A 13,250-nucleotide genomic window follows, 5' to 3' on the forward strand; every position below is an offset into this window, starting at 1 on the left:
AGAATTGATCATCCGAGTAATTATCATTGCATGCAGTGCCTTGATGGCTTATTGTCAGTAGGCTTATGTTTGCACTGGCTCCTTAGTGATTCTAGTTCCAGTTACTGGAACTTGAGTATTTTAAGCATTATACTGAAACATTAAGCAGAACCACATTACCTCAGAGACTTAAATACCATTTTCAAGATCAGTTATTACTTTTCCTCTGTACTATATCATGTGTCAGAGTTGTTTATTTCATAGGTGCTGACTAAAATCAACACAGATTGAGCCCATGGTGAACTAAAGTTGTTTTCCACCATATTACCCAAGTAAACAACTCATTACCTCCCCGAGCCCATGATGTCCGTAGTGTGGATTCATTGATTACTTCAAGCCATGAACAGCCTGAGATCCTGCAAGCCTCAACGCCTCACAGCACTGACTCATTATGCTATTTTCTGGCTGTAGATGTCCGTTCTACCAGCTAATGGTCATAGGAATAAATTCTCAGCATCCTATATTTGGCATGAGAGGTGGAAATCTAATTTTATTCACACACAATTTAAAATGTGACCCAAGTGCCACTCTCCATGGTGCTGAAACTTCATTTTAGTTAACAGCAACCAGACTGACCTCAGAGTCGGGGCAGTGAGATGCTAAGGATCTGTTATGTTGCACATGATGTGGGTACATATGAAATATCAGTATTTGTATCAGTATCAGTACTTTTTACTACACTTTTGTAAGACAAAATAGTGGTTTCGGCCTTGTCTGATCCCTTTGTATGTCATAACAAAAAGAAAACAAATAAAGCGATTAAATAATTAAATAAAAGATAAAACAGACCTTCTTTCATAATTTAGAGGCAAATAAAATGAATAAACATATAAATAAAAAGAAAAAAGATACATTACTCATAACAATAGCATTAAGAGAAAAATAAATGAATAAAAGAAAGAATAAAGTACCACTTCACAACAAGACTGCCCTTAAAAAAGGTTTATGAATGACTCATAATTAGGCTATCTATTAGATTATAAACACTTTACAAATCATTAATAAACAACTATAATTATGTCAACAGTTTCCATACATGGATACAGGGGCTCATGATAAAACCAAGATAATGTTTTGGACACTAACGTGCATTTGGTCCCCAAAGTACGTTACTAAAGGTTTGATCATTAAAGATCAAATCAGTTTGTCCAAATAGATGAAGAGGAGGGGGAGGGGGGTCTGTCTCACCCCGTGTGCTCGTTTAAGTACTACCTTTTATTTTGAAAGTCCCACTCGTGACGTAGACGCAATCCGGAAGTGTCAGTTTCACAAGGACAGACAGCTCGGGCTAGCTGTCTGCAGCGTGGTAAGTCAGAAAATAAGTTTCAGTGTGTGTCGCTCGTGTTCTGCAGCGAGTAAAGAGCTGTTTTGTAAAGTTAGTCGCTCCTCGGCGGGACAGACGCTGAGACGCACGTAGAGACAGACAGAGGCTTCACATGCGAGGTGCAGGCACAGGTTAAAGTCGGGTTCATGTGCCTGGTGTGTGTGTGACAGTCACCTCTGGATAAGCAACACACTAACACTTGGTTGTGTGTGTGAAGGGCATGGCAGGGACCGCGGTGCTGAGGGCCGTCCTGACCCGGGGCCCCAGGAGACCTCTGCCCGCCTTCCCCCCGGCCGGCGCAGGGATCTGCCCGGGCCACACACACCCGCCGGGCTCATGTGTTCATCCGCTGTGGAAAAGCCTTCCTGTCAGGACAGTACAGCTGTGCCCTGCTTTGTGTGCCGGACACAACAAGTGGTCAAAAGTGAAGCACATCAAAGGACCCAAGGATGAAGCCCGAGCCAGAATGTTTATGAAGTATGGCATGATGATAAGGATAGCTGTGAAAGGTGAGATGAACGAGAAATAAAAGAAACAGAATGAATGAGAAATGCACACAGCTGGTGTTTCCTTGAGGACTGTATTTCATTTAAACAACCTGGATGTTTTCTGCAGAGGGTGGATCGAACCCAGACTTAAACTTGAGTCTGGCTCATATTTTGGAGCAGTGCAGAAGCAAGAACATGCCAAAAGCTTCCATAGACGCTGCCATAAAGGGTGCGGTAGGTCAACTACATACTACCACGTATGTTTTTTTTTGTTTGTTTGTTTAAAACAAAGGTTTGGGATTAGTGTGTTGCAGATACATACAGAAGATAAAAGTGTGTTTATTAAAAAAAAAAAAAAAAAAGTAGAAAAGATGTGTTGTGTCACTGATGGTGTGTCTGTGTTTTCACAAGTGTACTCTTGCTTTTAATCCTCTCCTGCGTCCTCAGGAGAAGACCAAGGCAGGAAGCCAGCTAACATATGAGGCTCGGGGTCCAGGCGGATGCACGCTGCTCATCGAGACCCTGACTGAGAATAACACCCGCACCCACCAGGAAATCAAACGCCTGCTCAACAAGAACGGGTCAGGACCGGCTGAAGCTGTATCGCTGATAATAAATAATCAGTCACAGCTATTGCATTTTATTGCTTCACACCGCAAATGAGAACCTGAATAAAAATGCTTGCAGTGAACCTGCTTGAATTACAGTTTGTTCAAAATTCGCATCATTTGAAGCATGTGAAAACATTATTCCACCTTGATGCAACAAAATATCTGTGGAGATGAATCATCGATCAGTGTGTCTTCAAAGCTCAATCCATCAGTGCTGCAAAGTGTGACACAGGTGACTGATTTCAAACTGAATAGCTTGATGCACGGTTACTGATTTTGATTCAAAGAGGTGTAATTCTCTGCTCGTCCACAGAGGGATGCTGGCAGACGGCGCTCGCCATAACTTCAACAGGAAGGGGGTGGTGATGGTGCAGGGCCAGGACATCACAGCAGAGCGAGCCCTTGAGCTGGCAATCGAGGCGGGAGCCGAGGACGTCCAGCAGACCGAGGATGAGGAGGAGCAGCCCCTCCTGCAGGTCAGACATGGAGACTTGTCACCCCTCTGAGAAAGGACTGGAAGCAGCTGTAGAGACTTACGAGCTTGAAGATGCAAGCTTTATATCTGACTTTAGTGATTTTAACATTGTTATACTTGAATTAAAGGTGGGATTTATTACCTTAGGACCCATGAAACTTGTTCAAAATACACATTAATAAATTCTCAAATAATTAATAGTAATTTTTTATCTGACGTTGAAGTTTCTATTTGACATTATGACGGAAAACAAAGTGATATTCTGTAGTTTTGCTTGTATTATTTTGAGTATTGAAAATTACCAGTGTAGTGCATATAATTGGTTCGAAGTGGACGCCTGTGAAATCCTCAGATGTGTTGTAGAACAAGCTGAACGTTGCATTAGGTAATGGTGTCCTCTGTTTCTCCACAGTTCATCTGTGACATGACGCACTTGAAGAAGGTGCGGACTTCACTGGAGGAGCTTGGAATGCACATCACCTCTGCAGGGTTGGAGTTTGTCGCCCACACTCCCGTGTTTCTGGACCAGAGCCAGATAGAGGCAGCCTCAACCCTAATAGAAGTCCTCAACGACTGTCCGGATGTCTTTCGAGTCTGGGACAATATCCAGAGCCAGAGCTGAACACTCTGTCTGGACACTCGCTGGACATTCAATATGTTAAAAAATGGTTAATGTCATCAAGAAAGAATCCACCATCAGATGTACTTTACATCAGAGGGTGCTGATACTGCTGCGGTTTGTCATGTCGACATGTGGAACACACACATATCCAGTCTGAAAACACGAGTGTCTTGGCCATGTTGATGTTGACTGTATAAGAAAAGACATGCAGGAGAAATGAGCTTGAGATCCTTATTGAGAGTGACTCACATTTCTCTACAGAAGTTAATAACCAGCCTCTCCTGAAAACTCTGATCTACAGAGAAACAGGGAATGAAATAAAATTCCCTGCATCTGCTCTTTTTTTGCTCTTATAAAAGCATTAGAAAAATAATTCTGTCAGCTGTATGTGAACTACAAGTGAAATTGTTCCACCAAAGTGAAGTTTCATTTTGAGTGAGTGACATGTACAGTACAGGAAGTGACATCTACTTACCAGCAAAGATCAGGTCAAAATAAAGTTTAATTTAACTTCACCTTTGCAAAATGAGTTCCTGTGGAAAATGTAATATTGTTTCCAGCTCCTTAAGTCAAAAAATTTGTGTAACATTTAGAAGCTGCAGGTATTTGAAGAAACATACCTCTGAAGGTGACAGCTGAAGGACATTTACAGCCAATATTGTCACATAACAGGTCATTAGTCACTCATATTATTGTGGTGTCAACATTGCAGTCAATAGGATCCCATATTAACAGTGTGCATGCAACATATTGAGCGGGGGCCATACCATTAGCCAGATTGTTGTTGTTGCCACCCACCGCATCCTGATGCACAGTGTAAAGCTACAGCACTGAGCTATAGTGTAGGCAGAAAGACCGAAATGGTAATTTGGTGTCAACAGTAAACTCCAATGTAACAACACTGAACCCATTTCCTCTAGTTATCAGTGATTTGCTATTGATTTTCCTGTCATTTCCTCTCAACTATAACAATGCATTGATTAGTTTCCAGGGATGGCAAATGTTTTACAGTGACGTACTCACTGAAGGCCAGTCCGCTGCCCTGTGCCAGTGAGGAGGGTTCAACCTTTAGGTCTGTACACACAGAAAATAAGGACATTTTTTCTTAAACATAAATTATGACGGTGTGGGGTGGATATCCTCGAAAATACTCAAGGATGGAGATTTGAATCATGGGTGCCAAGTGCTCAAGGCCAAGAAGGATCTGACATTCTGAGTTTCAAATCAGGTATGCTGTTTTGATTTCCGTAGAAGTTATGGTTTGGTTGGGAGATTGATCAGCTTGTGGAGTCAACCTAATTTAGGAATTGCTTTGTCGATGCTGTACCAGCTCCTGAGCCAAGTATCGAGACTTTTGACCTGAAGTTCACTGTATTTTTGGGAGGGGCGCAGCTAGGTAGGGCTTATGGGGACACCAGAATGGACGGAAATTTATGAAGGGGAGGTGCACAGTCCTGAACAGTCACTAAATAAGTTTCTTGACTCTTCATTCTGATATTTTCCAGTCAAAGAGGGAATGTACATTATACTAAATGTCAGTTTCAAAATCACTTATAATATCAAATAATATAAAAATCACCTATAATATAGTGAATAAAGCAATGCTGCAGTTACTGCATATTTCTACTTTTATGCAAGCAATGTTGATAAATATTATAATAGTAAAAATAATTTTTTGGACAATTCAGGTCAAACTGCTTTCCAGGAAACAACAATTCCTAAATGAAATACAGAGTAAAAGGCAAGAAAAGATGTGAGACATCAATGACAGGTGGAAGAAAGACACAAGATGAAACCTGCAACCTGTGAAAAGAAAGATTGTATAAAATGTGAACGTTTATCCTTCACCTTTAGGCCAGCGGAGCTCCATGTCTGATTCGGATCTTATGAAGAGCGGGGGAGCAGCCAACAGGGGCCCCGAATGCAAGTCCCCTCCGACTCAAAGGGTGGAGCTGCTGAGCCCCTCCAAGGTGAAGGACCGCACTCAGAACGTCACAGAGAAGGTGACACAGGTACGGGGGCGCAGGACCGCAGGGCTCAGTCTGTCACTGTGTGTGTCTTACGGCTTTTTTTCCTGGGACAGACACACAGCTGAGCTGACTGACAGCAAACAGGGAGCGGGCTCATCTGTCAGTGCAGTGGTTTTCAAAGCGGTGTCTGGGAAACCTCAGGGTCCTCAGCAAAGTGAGGAATAGTTTATTCATTTAATTTCCAATTTAAAAACAAAATTATAAAGTTAAAGACACATGAAGATATATACACATACATACATACATAATAAAAGAAAAAAGTAAAATAAATACAGTTTTGTTTCCTTTTTATTTCACCTCACAGGAAGGTCATTACAAAATGTTTGTTATTTACCCGTTCAAGCCATTCCTCCCAACTTCCCTCAGAAATCTGGGCTTGATATCTAATTCTCAGTTATATTTTTCAATTTCATACATTTCATTTATCAGATCCTTCTATTTACAGTTAGTTGAATTGTCACTGACCCAATTCCTTGTAATTTGTTGAATTATTGCTACTCTTGTTATTAAAAACAGGTGCAAATCTTTAATTTGATCTCATCTGGTATTTTCTCCCAGTAATGATACTTGGAACATATAATTTGACATGAGCAAAATATATGACTGTCAGTCCTCTCACCATATTTTCTTTGTACTCACTTTGGGCTTTGGGGTTAGTAACATTATAATCTTTTATGTGTATTCCCTCTTTTCTTTTTTCCCTTTTTATTTATTATACAAAATACATGAATAAATAAGGATTAGTTTAATTTCACAATAATTTAAACCACTACAATTTGTTACAGTACAAAAAATGGGTGTCATTAATCTAACATGGTTTCAATCTCACCACTCTGAAGCTGACCGAGTTCAAGCGTGGGATAATTTATTTACTACTTAACACAAACCACAATATCATTTCATATGAGGGCCCTGAGTGCAAAATTATTTCAAAATGGGTCCGTATCTTCATTAAAGTCAACTTGGGGTCCGAAACATGCACCTGTGTTAGTGCATCTCATTTGCCAACTCTTTCACCACCAGTTTTCAATCTTAATTGTAATGCCACATTACATAATATTAATATAATATTAATATTACAAATCCAAGAGATCCTAGTAAACACAATGTATTAAAACAGTTGCCCGGTGGCAGTGCAGTTACCTCGATTTTACTGAAGACTGTAGTTAACCTGCTGGTGCAAAAATCAGTAGGTGGTTTAGAGGCTGTACGTTTTCCTCCTGTGAGCCTGTGTTCAGTTCAGAGCCGCTGTTGTTACTGCTGAGGCCCTGAGGCTCGGCCTTCTGCATCACTGCCTCTGTGTGACGATGATGTGTGTTGGACACGAGAGGAGTGAGAGCGAACACTGTTCACAACAACCTGTGACCTTGTTGTTGATGCTGCTGGGTCAGTTTTTGATCCCTGGCTATTTTATCCCTTGATTTGGATCTTTGTCTGTCTGTCTATCTGTCTATTTGTCTATGTGGTGAGGTGTGAGGCCACTGAGAGAGCCAGTCAGTGCAGCAAATGTATGATTGAATGGGACAGAGAAAATGAGGACTTTGGCAGCACATGAACTCAGTTATGTGATGATGACGCCCAGCTCATTTGATCCAACCAACCACCCAGCTCCAGCATACAGGCAGCTCTTGCGTTGTTGATCACAGCAGAATAATGTCTTTGCATCCCGTGTAGATTTTTTTTTCTCCATTCTATCTGGAAATTATGGATGTAATCGTTAGGAGGAATGGTCACCCAAACCTCGTCTCCAATGAGGGTTACCAGTGATGGGATAATCAAGGAATCGCTGGAATTGCAAGGTCCAAAACCCAGCACGTGCAACCTCCACCATGAACAAGGTCAAAACAGCATGTCTTCCAGAAAGGTCTGTTGGTTGTTATGAGCTCAGACGCAAAAATTGCTTGGTGTGCTGGAAGAGTGGTTTGAAAATGCTGTAGTTTTTCTCCTAAAATGCACTGGGTTTGGGTTTTTTTTTTTTCCAAAATGTGCCAGATATGCTTTGTGTCAAATCTGAAAACAGTTGCAAAATATTACCAACGTGTATGGGTGGAAAGAAAATTAATTTGGGTATCCTATGAACAAATTATCTTCACTATATGGTTTAAACAAGGGTATCAGACGCCACATGGTACCTCAGGTTTTCTAATTTATCATACATAAATTAGCTAATGTAAATATATGTTCATGTATGAGAGTAACCTTGTACCGGTATATCCTCACCACTTCTTTATCCCTAGGTACTTTCTTTGGAGTCTGATGTACTGCCTGAATACAAACTCCAGGTGCCAGAGACAACATGGTGGATCTTACTTCACTACAGCCCCTTCAAGGCTTTTTGGGATTGGATTATTCTCCTCCTGGTCCTCTACACAGCTGTTTTCACTCCCTACTCTGCTGCCTTCCTCTTGGATGAACATGGGGACGTACATCAAAGGAGCTGTGGCTACACGTGTGACCCTCTTAATGTGGTGGACCTTATGGTGGATGTACTGTTTATTGTGGATATAGTCATCAACTTTCGCACCACCTATGTGGACCACAACGACGAGGTGGTCACGCAGCCAAGCCGGATAGCCAAGCACTATATCAAAGGCTGGTTCCCCATCGATCTGTTTGCAGCAATCCCTTTTGATCTCCTCGTTTTCAGATCTGGCTCTGATGAGGTAAGAACTGTGCCTGTCTGCAAATGAAATTGTTTCAAATTTTGCAAAATCCCACAGTAAAAACGCTTTCTGAAAATTGAATTTGATTGAGTAAAATTAAGAGATGAATCTGCTTCATAGGATATTATTGTTAACCTTGAATACCCAAGTTTACATCGCTTGTGCTCGTTCTTAAATCCTTAAATCTAGTTGTTTTCTCAACAAGGCTTTATAACTTTAATTGTATCTTTAAGTATCTTAAACTAAGCTGCTTGGCCATTTTCCCCTTATTTATTTTCCTCTCCCTTTTGTCCATGGACACCAAAGATGGCAACTTTAATTGGCCTTCTGAAAACAGCTCGGCTGCTGCGATTGGTCCGTGTGGCAAGAAAGCTGGACCGCTACTCTGAATATGGGGCTGCTGTTCTCTTCTTGCTTATGTGCACCTTTGTGCTCATTGCCCATTGGCTAGCGTGCATTTGGTACGCCATCGGCTTCGTGGAGAGGCCGTACACAGAGACGGGTTGGCTGGACAACCTGGCAGAGCAGCTGGGCAAGGCATACAACGACAGTGACTCCACCTCTGGCCCATCAATCAAAGACAAGTACGTCACAGCGTTGTATTTCACCTTCAGCAGTTTGACCAGCGTGGGCTTTGGTAATGTCTCTCCAAACACCAACTCTGAAAAGATCTTCTCCATCTGCGTCATGGTCATTGGCTGTGAGTTTTCCAAACACTTTTTCATGTCAATTCCTTTCCATTAATTGAAAACGTAATTCCTCAAGAAGTGAGTAGTTCATCCATATGGTTCATAAAGTCACCATCTGTCTCTTCACTGCTTCTTCTGTCCCAGCTCTCATGTATGCCAGCATATTTGGGAATGTGTCAGCCATAATCCAGCGGTTGTACTCTGGTACAACTCGCTACCACACCCAGATGCTGCGGGTCAAAGAGTTCATCCGCTTTCACCAAATCCCAGGTGACCTTCGCCAAAGGCTGGAGGAGTACTTCCAGCATGCATGGTCCTATACGAACGGCATCGACATGAATGCTGTAAGGAAGTTGTGAATTATTGGGTAATATTTGAATTAGTGTGTCAAAAACTTACTTACCACTGTACTTTTGTGCCAAATCGTTAGGATGCCAATGTTTGTGATTTTTTTTTTCCAATAATCACTGATATAGTGACATTTCTGCCTTTTCATGTTTAGGTTTTAAAGGGTTTTCCAGAGTGCCTGCAGGCAGACATCTGTTTGCATTTGAACCGATCTCTGCTACAAAATTGTAAGGCCTTCCGTGGTGCCAGTCAAGCCTGTCTACGTGCCTTAGCTATGAGGTTCAAGACGGTCCACGCTCCACCAGGAGATACCCTGATCCACTCTGGGGACATCTTGGACTCTCTCTTCTTCATTTCCCGTGGATCCATCCAGGTCATCAGGGATGATGTGGTGGTAGCCATATTAGGTACAGCATCTACCAAACCATGATGATGAGTTGTTTTCAAAGGGGTCTTTCTGAAATGCTCCAGTGCTGCACTTTAAACTTTCATGTATTTCACCAAGAAACTAATCACACCCTTGCAGAAAAGAACGACATCTTTGGCGAGCCGATCCACCTGTGTGATGAGCCAGGGAAGTCCAGTTCAGATGTACATGCCATCACCTACTGTGACCTTCACCGCATCCTGAGGGACGACTTGCTGGAAGTCCTGGACATCTATCCGAGCTTTGCAAACAACTTCTGGAGGAACTTGGAGATCACCTTTGACCTTAGAGATGTACGGTGCACACACTGACTTGATTATAGAGAAAACATGTTCACACTAATGTTGAAAACACATTTTTGATTTGCAAAGTCAATATATAGACCTGTCCTTAAAAGGGTACTAGCGCTGGTTTGTACTGGCAAATGAAGTGGACCAACTACAAATAAAAAGGCATTGCTGAGAGCACAATATGCTGGTATTTCTAATGCCTGTGAATGTATTGTGATTTTATATTTACCATTTGTTCCTGTGTTCATCAGGCTGATCAGGTTTTGCCAGTAATAGCAGCAGATGATTCTGGTGATGACTGTGGGTATCGTCACAGGCCAAGACACAGAGTCCACTCCCTGGATTGCCGAATCAGGCCAGGTGAGTTATCTGGTATTTTGCAAGATACCTGCAAAATGGCTTTTTGGTATACAGCAGCAGGAAAACAATACCAACCATAGATTCTTAAACTCTCAGAAAAACCTCATTAGGAAAATCAAAAATGAACCCTTTGGTAGGGTTGGCTTTTAGAAATATCAGACGGAGAAAACTGAAGTGCCAATTGTTTTCCTGTGAACAGATGGAATGGATCATGAAGACTCAAACCCCCCTCAGTCATTCCGTCATCGTCACTCGGCTCCGCAGCCGCACTGGGATGACCACTGCAGCTGTGGATCGCCGTGCTCCCAGTCTAGCGAGGACCTGAGTAAGCCCCTTGCACATGTAGCCAAAGTGGAGTTGTACCCACCAGAAGATGCCAGGCGCGATTACTCCCCCTCTGTGGTGCAGCTGCTGCCCCCTGGTGGCAACTCGATGGGGAGGGAAACAGTGTTGGACAGGGGCCACCAAGGTACATGGATATGAATGTTGAAAAAATAGTGATAAGGTGTGTCAGCATGCTGTTTTGAAGTTTTGCTTTGGGACATAAGCACTATTTGAATCAAATTTAAGCATGTTTCATATGTTTCCTCAGGACCATCTTTGAATGTGCCTGGAATGTATCGTTACTGGCCAGACCGACAGCAGCAACAGGTGTCCAGTCGTGCCTGGCGATCCTCTTCTGTCCGCAACTCGTACCACCCCCCACCTTTCACAGAGGAGAGGCCCAGTGAACTGGAGTCTCGACTAGAGGTTTTACAGTCACAGCTCAACAGGTGTAGTTACAAACACTGCTTTGTTTTTACTCAACTGCTTGTAAAATAAAAAAGTATTCAATGAGGAGTACTTACTCATGTATTACTAATCTGGCCTACGACAACCTTAAGGTGGAATGCAGTGTACTTGCTTGATCCAATGAGATCTTGACTTAGGTTTGCATCATTATTTGGATTGTGGATTTCATGACACAGCAACAGTCAAAGATCCATTTGCAAGCTGCACTAATGGCATGTGTTTGCAGTGCAGATGGCATGTTTCCCAGTAATAGGAGACAAATTATTGTTATTATTATTGTTGCCCAAAAAGCAGCGCCATACATCAGTGCTACAAAGACTGACAATTCCACTTTATACTATAATATGTAGAATTCCTGTCAATCTCATCTTTTCCGCACCCTCTCAATTTAATTCCACAGACTGGAAACTCGCATGACAGCCGACATCAATGTTATTCTCCAGCTTCTCCAGAGACAGATCGCTCCCGTCCCTCCTGCCTACAGCACTGTGTCATCTAGTACTCTCCCTACTGACTCACCTGGCCTGTATGGGACGGGGACATCAGTGTTACACACCATGTACCCCATCTCTCCTCTACAGATGGACAGCCGGGCATCTATGCAGGTATGGCAAACTGTTGAATGTTGTGAAATTTCATTTAGGGGTACACAAAGTGTGTGTATTGTCCATATCTAAGGGATTAGCAAAATAGTATGTTACCTAATTCTGTCCGAAAAATAGAGTAATGACAAACAAAACTGTGAAATAGCCCATGCTTGCAGCACTGTGCCTGACTCAGCCGTCTGTGATTGCCTCACTCTAGACCCCTGCCCAGCCTGACCTTAAATTCACCAAGAAGTCCCAGGAGTCTCTGTCCAGCGGCATCCACGTCACCGTGGTGTCGGACGATACGATGCCCATGTCTGTCACTCCTGAGACGGAGACCCACGCCAGGCTGGCCCACAAGTTGCGCCAGCCGTCGGTCAAACCCTCCCTCATGGAGACCACCGGACTCTGCGACAGCCTCCGCTACCCCTCTCTGCCGGGGAACCTGGACATCGCCTCTGGACTGGCTGAGATCCAGAAACACCTCTCGGACCCTGTGCTGCCTGTCATTTGACGCTCATTTGAGCACCACACTGACCCGTCCTGGTTCAGCAGGCGACAAGGCGTGGTCAACAGCAGAGCCTCAGGATCTTCTGTATTCAGGATGTTTTTTCTAGTACTTCATGACTAGAGGGAGGAGCTGTTTGATTAGTGTTGCTCGTTATCGTCCAAGGCTATCTTGGGTACACATTTGCACAGCAAACAGTAAATGGAATACATAAACATCTCAGGCAAAGTTACCACAGGATCACAGTAAATCAGAGACAGTTGCAAAGAAGGTTTTAAATAATATCTACTGTTTTTTTTGTTTTGTTTTGTTTTTTTAAATGCCATCTCCCCTTATGACTGATAAGACACAGCTGAAACACGTTATGGTACTTTTTAAATGATAGTGACTAACTTAGTATGTGGGACAAAATGTTAACACTTTTACGGACTAGCTCCTCTCTAATTATCCAGGGTTCCCACTCAGTGTCAAATGTAAAATTCCCAGATTTTTCCATGACTAAAATATTGCTTTTCCATGGTTTATACATTTTTACTATTTTACTTGACCAGAATTTTCTAAAAATACCTCAGATTCGAATATTTTATTAATATAAAAGTTCTGATTTATTCTGCAGGGAAGTGAACATACTGTAAACACTACAGCAATAATTATTACATTTGATGTATAATCAGTTACGCATTTTATCTTTAATGAAAAAAAAATATTTTGAGAAAAAAAATTCTGATATTCCATGACTTGTCATTAAATTCCCTGATTTTTCCTGTGAGGAATAGATTTCAAAATTCCTTTACTTTCTGTATATTCCATGTCCTGTGGGAACCCTGATAAGATATGAAAGTTACTGAATAATGAACTTAAGACAAATTTTTTTTCAACACTGGATATACACTCAGAACTAATTTCGACCCAGTCATTTCTAAGTGTAAAGTTTTGTACCGTAATCACCAAATATTTTGATGAATCACCTCAACATACAATAATTGACAATGTTAAA

General features: G+C 42.1%; 2 protein-coding genes across 3 annotated transcripts; both read left to right on the forward strand.

Annotated features, from left to right (window-relative positions):
- Positions 1 to 1,219: 1,219 nt before the first annotated feature.
- Positions 1,220 to 4,074, forward strand: taco1 (translational activator of mitochondrially encoded cytochrome c oxidase I). 2 transcript variants are annotated; one of them, XM_030078708.1, is made up of 6 exons: positions 1,220 to 1,345; positions 1,581 to 1,872; positions 1,979 to 2,085; positions 2,299 to 2,432; positions 2,776 to 2,938; positions 3,350 to 4,074. In XM_030078708.1, the coding sequence occupies exons 2-6, from the start codon at positions 1,584 to 1,586 to the stop codon at positions 3,557 to 3,559; spliced, it is 903 nt and encodes a 300-aa protein (XP_029934568.1). In that variant the 5' UTR covers positions 1,220 to 1,345; positions 1,581 to 1,583; the 3' UTR covers positions 3,560 to 4,074. The 2 variants fall into 2 exon arrangements, with proteins under 2 accessions (XP_029934568.1, XP_029934567.1); XM_030078707.1 differs by lacking the exon at positions 1,220 to 1,345 and adding an exon at positions 1,354 to 1,482 and having other exon boundaries at positions 3,350 to 3,559.
- Positions 4,075 to 5,281: 1,207 nt separating this feature from the next.
- Positions 5,282 to 13,172, forward strand: kcnh6b (potassium voltage-gated channel, subfamily H (eag-related), member 6b). Its single transcript, XM_030078375.1, has 12 exons — positions 5,282 to 5,312; positions 5,414 to 5,571; positions 7,827 to 8,261; positions 8,559 to 8,952; positions 9,086 to 9,285; positions 9,444 to 9,696; positions 9,816 to 10,009; positions 10,258 to 10,366; positions 10,566 to 10,830; positions 10,942 to 11,139; positions 11,559 to 11,763; positions 11,963 to 13,172. Exons 1-12 carry the CDS (start codon positions 5,282 to 5,284, stop codon positions 12,257 to 12,259), a joined length of 2,739 nt encoding a protein of 912 aa, XP_029934235.1. The 3' UTR covers positions 12,260 to 13,172.
- The last annotated feature ends 78 nt before the right edge of the window (positions 13,173 to 13,250 follow it).

This window comes from Myripristis murdjan, chromosome 19 (genome assembly GCF_902150065.1).
Source record: "Myripristis murdjan chromosome 19, fMyrMur1.1, whole genome shotgun sequence".
NCBI lineage: Eukaryota > Metazoa > Chordata > Actinopteri > Holocentriformes > Holocentridae > Myripristis > Myripristis murdjan.